Source organism: Stegostoma tigrinum, chromosome 2 (assembly GCF_030684315.1).
Source record: "Stegostoma tigrinum isolate sSteTig4 chromosome 2, sSteTig4.hap1, whole genome shotgun sequence".
In the NCBI taxonomy this organism is placed as follows: domain Eukaryota; kingdom Metazoa; phylum Chordata; class Chondrichthyes; order Orectolobiformes; family Stegostomatidae; genus Stegostoma; species Stegostoma tigrinum.
Window position 1 is genome coordinate 15,286,628 of NC_081355.1, and position 5,015 is coordinate 15,291,642.

At 47.2% G+C, this 5,015-nt stretch overlaps 1 protein-coding gene across 3 annotated transcripts; it reads right to left on the reverse strand.

Moving 5' to 3' along the window:
• Nucleotides 1-798: 798 nt before the first annotated feature.
• Nucleotides 799-4,701, reverse strand: foxq1b (forkhead box Q1b). 3 transcript variants are annotated; one of them, XM_048559623.2, is made up of 2 exons: nt 4,159-4,701; nt 799-2,455 (listed from the first exon to the last, which is right to left on the reverse strand). In XM_048559623.2, the coding sequence occupies exons 1-2, from the start codon at nt 4,159-4,161 to the stop codon at nt 1,424-1,426; spliced, it is 1,035 nt and encodes a 344-aa protein (XP_048415580.1). In that variant the 5' UTR covers nt 4,162-4,701; the 3' UTR covers nt 799-1,423. The 3 variants fall into 3 exon arrangements, with proteins under 3 accessions (XP_048415580.1, XP_048415599.1, XP_048415588.1); XM_048559642.2 differs by lacking the exon at nt 4,159-4,701 and adding an exon at nt 3,806-3,822; XM_048559631.1 differs by lacking the exon at nt 4,159-4,701 and adding an exon at nt 3,033-3,108.
• Between the last annotated feature and the right edge of the window lie 314 nt (nt 4,702-5,015).

Sequence of the window (5,015 nt, forward strand, 5' to 3'; positions counted from 1 at the left end):
AGCGTGAGGGACCATTAAAAGTCTGCGCACCCTTAAACTGTTCGCGTACTATTAGAAGGTTTACACGCCGCACTCTCGTACGTTTGATACCCACATTGAAAGCTCCATCTTTTTCAGCTGCTGGCTCCGATCTGATGTCATTGGATTCCTTCTTAAAATACTACACTCAGCACCTGCGTGGGCGAGGTGTATTCATGGCTCGTTAGAAACTCCCAGCTGATTCATTTTTGCAAGCGCCCTTGAGCAAGTTTCAACCGTGGATGTACCTCTAGTTAATTTTAATTGTTTGAGATTAACTGGCCTGAAAGCATGGTAACACGATACCACGTGTTAGTACTTGCACCCGTCACAACAATAGAGAAAATTAAAAAGGAGTCTGGCTCTTAATTTACTGGATAACTCCTAAAGAGATGGTCATTTCTTTTGTTGGGAATCAGTCTCTTAATCATGGATTTCACTCGGTGCAGGGTCGTTCCTGAATAAAACGCGTTTAATGATGAAAACTGCGAAATCTTTGCTTTTCTCTCAAAAAAAGGATTATACTCGCTGGCTGAAACGCATAAACAACCTGTTTTGGCTCCGCCCCAAACGTTTCAAGCCAAATCGCATTTCATAATCTGATCTCCCTCTCTCTCATTTCAACACGCACAGGCTTTTGAAAGAAGAATTAAAAGAAAACAATCCGATTCTTGTTATTTCACTTCATTTTTCCTGATACGGTTATTTCCCCCACTCCACTTCTCAAACGGCAGAGATGGAACCCAATCAATTGTCAAATCAGTGCACGCCACACGCTAATGGGGTTTGTTATCAAAGCTTTTATTTTACAATACAAAGCTCATGTCTCTTAATAAACAAAACCAAAAAAAACACACCAAAAAAAATCACCTGCTTACATTGGCAGTGGTCCCGTCTTGAAGTACTGAGATCTATCAAACTCATTCACTCATTTGGAGCATTGTCATCAATTAAACCGTTTAAAACCACAACATTAAAAAGCCTATCTGGTTACCTCTTGTTTGGAAATCAAAATTATAAATATTTATGTTTTTAAAAATCAGGTTAGCTACTTATTTGGCACACAGTGATGCCATCGTTTGAGGCAGAAATTCTGATAACCAGTTGATCACACTTTTACTTCTTAAGAAAAAAATCTATCTGTTCAGATATGAACTTACTACAATCCCTGTAATATAGTGTTCCTTTATGTTACGACCAGGACAACTGGTTTTGTCGGTATACAGAAGAGCAAATATTGGGGACAAATAAAATTCCAACCAAAATATTTGCCAGGTCCACGGCGATGCTCAGGGTTAAAACAACAACATAGAGGCTCTATTAAAAGTTCTAGAAACAAAAGTGCGGAAAGAGAGGCTCCATTTCTCTCCCTCTTTTGAAGTTTGTTCTCATTAAAGTTCGCCTTCTAGACGATGAAAGACTCGATCTTGTAGGGGTGGTAGGTCTGAGGATGCATCGCCGTTGGCAATCGGACGCAGGGGAAGTTCTCCGTGATCGGAATCGTGTCCGGGATGCATTTGGAGTTGGTGCAATGAGAGAGCCGGGGGACCATCAAGCCGGGCTGGGAGGCGGCAGCGAGCCGGTAAGGCTGCAGCATGGAGTTAGCGGCGGGGCTCACGGGGAACAAAGCTGGTACCGGGCCGGTGGGGCTGTAGGTGAGGAGAGGGTAAGGTAGAGGCGGTCTACTGGTCCAGAACAGCCTCGTAGCGCCGTCCGCCGCCACCTTGTCCTCTCGCCTCTGGAACGGTGTGCTCAGGATGCTGTCGATGGCAAACGAGCTGGAGAACTTGGCTCCTTCATCCTTGCTGGATGTTGAAGGCATAAGATCGAGGCGTTTGTCTCCAGGGCCGGTGGCTTCCTTGAGGAGTTTGCGGCCAATACGCTTCCTCCTGCGGCGGAAGACCCCGTCCGCGAAGGTGTACTCGCTGTTGGGGTTCAGCATCCAGTAGTTGTCCTTCCCCCAGGGTCTGGATGGGTCACGGAGCACCTTGACGAAGCAGTCATTGAGGGACAGGTTGTGGCGAACAGAGTTCCTCCAGCCAGTGTAAGAGCCACGAAAGAAGGGGAACTTCTTCATCAGGTAGTCGTTGATCTCAGCCAGGGTCAGGCGGCCAGAGGCAGAGTCCCTAATGGCCATGGCGATCAGAGCGATGTAGGAGTAAGGGGGCTTGGGGCGCCTGGTGTAGGTTTTGCCTTTCCCCTCGGAACCCGGATTCGTGGGTGCCGGGCTGTTGGCCGTACAGTCTCCATCGGACCCCAGCTCGTCTTCCGCGGACAGGGGTGAGGGGACACTGCCCTCTGAGTCACTGCAGACTGCCGCCGCTTTATCCACGAAACCCCTCTCGCCCAGAACTTCCAAGTTCATAGTCGCCTCTCTCGCCGGGCCGCTGACTTCCACAGAAATACTCCCGAGGAGGAGGATCACAGGTATCAATGACTTGAGAATGGTTGTAAGAGAGGTTACGTTACACACATACAAACAACAAACGGGAATAAAAGGTTCTTTTCCAACCCTCCACTCTCTACACAGCTTGCTCAGCACCTTGAACCTGGTCTGGTTAAGTGATTGGAAAGCGGAGGTCGCTTCCAGTTAAATTGAGGCTGTTTTGTTTTCTATCTCTCTCTCTGGTAAAGTTTCAGGCGCCCAGGTAGTTCGCGTTTATCATGACCAATCACCCCAGCACCCCCTTAAATCTCCAGAGATTCCGGAGACCTGTTGTCATATCGCTGCTCGATCCAGCCATCTCCACACCTCCGCAGGGGTGGTGGGGGGGGGGGGGGGGGGGGAGATCGGTGGGTGGGAGGAACCTGCGGGGGAGGAGGAGGAGGGGGGTGGTTGTTGGTGGAATCCGAGAGATACATTTCCAAATCTTTCCCCTAATTTCCTGCAGCAGCCCCAGCCCCATCCCAGCCCTGGACCCTCATTTAGGAGAACATTCACACAGCTGACGGGTATAAATAAAAAGCATAGGGGCTGAAAACAGAAGTGTTGTTGTGACTTAATTGTGCCGTACCTTTCCAGCCACCCCTCTACACCTGTTGGGTGGATTCTCCCTGGGCCGCTGTAGAATTCGAACAGCGTGAAATAGACTCGGGCTGTTTCCTGAACACTTACAGTAAATAAAGCAGGAGGCGTGGAGGAAGGGCGCGGAAACAAGACATTATAAAAGCTGCCAACAAGGTCCCAAAGAGGCAGCAAGTGCCACTCATATTACTCTCTTTGTCCCTTTATTATTAAACAGGAACCCCTGCCCCGGAGAGCGCTGAATCATTTTATTCCCCACTTCTCCGGAAACCGTTTACTTTCCATTTGTATTTCATTTTGGTGTTGCTAAATAATCTAAACACTGGGGCGGTAAACGGACTGCAAGTATTCATGCTGTGCGGGTTGGTGTGAATTGCACACAAACGCGGGGAAGTTAGGCAGCGACAGCCGGGACGCTGTTACCAGTGGACAAGTGCGTGGGGGATACCTCGGGCTCTCTCGGCTTTTGATCCTGTCTGGTAAAGAACGGTGACAGGTTGTCCTCCCAAGCTTCAGTGTAACCGCAGCAAGTCTGTGAAACACAATCCCCGACTCGCGTTTACGGTCTCACCGGGAGGGACTTCACCAGCAATGTATTGAAATGATCGTGTGCCCCGCTCTCTGTTTACGGATTTGACAAGGTCGAAATCCGCGAGTGCACGTGTTTTGGTTTGCATGTGTCAAACCAAATCTTTGTGTGCTTTTCATTTTGTATCATTTCCGGGCTTCCGTCTGTGCGCAATTAGTTTGTCAACACTTTACCTTCCAATTCAGTGATGACCTTAATTCTGAGATGAAATGAAAATGGAACGCAGAAATATTTACTGATGTGCAATGCTGCACAGGGTATTGAACTCCTCCACAAAAAGAAGTGACACGCTGTCAATCACTATTCATGCGGCTGTACCCACAAACGTTTTTCTTCGCTGATCTCGCCAAATCTTGCTCTTGCCTTAATTAGGTCAAGGGGTCACAGAGAGAATCTGCTTATGACTTGGAAGTGCTGCACTTTAGTGGGGAGACTGTGATACACATTGCCTTCACTGTAGACAATGAATGCTGTTCCTCACTCCAACAGTAATCGATTCTACGCGTAGATGTCACATTCTGCTTACCATGCTGACTTGAGCGGAGGCGACAGATATAACAGTGGGGTTCAGGAATTTCAGGCATTGCAAACAACACCGGACCTACAGATTCAGAATATAGGCTATTCAAAGAAAATAAGCTCGCCCCACCATAAAACAGAATGCGTCACATTAGGCGGACGCACGAAACATCAATGCTGATCCAGGACATAACAATGTCTATTTTTGAAAGGTAGAGGCGCTCCCCGATCTGATTGTTGAATTGAGAGACGCAACTTTTCACACTGTATGATTTGCAATAGAGGCTGCAGTCCTCGGTTTCACATCCACAGATCAAATTGAGATTTCCAGTCTTTCACCTTGACCTGGACAAAACGAGAACACTCCTCTGTTTGGCGACGCAAATTAATTTTACCTAATAAGATTTCCTATTGCTCTCGGCTTTTGTTCTTGCTGTGGTGAAACAGTGACCCTCCCAATTACATTCATGGCCATCGTGGTCTTGTCCCATTTTAACCGGTAGCATATCAGTTACATGCCTGGAATTCGAGGCTGATTCCCTCTGTTTTTTCCTCCAGTTTCACTGTCAAGCACATGTATTTGTCATCGACAGCTTAGTGGAAAAAAAACACACATAGGAATGTGAGCAATATGTTGATGTTACGCCTAAATAGATGGTGATGCAGAGTTTGAAAACAAAACTGGCGGCTTTCAAACGCCACATAAGTAGGAGAACTTTTGCAGCATGTTGTGATTACACTAAATGGAATACAGGTGGTGTAATTCAACGTCTCCATTATGCCTGGTCCATTGAGAAAGCAGCACCTTCCTGAAAAGTGGAAATTGCAGATAAACTTATACTGTATCACACTCGACGCAATAAA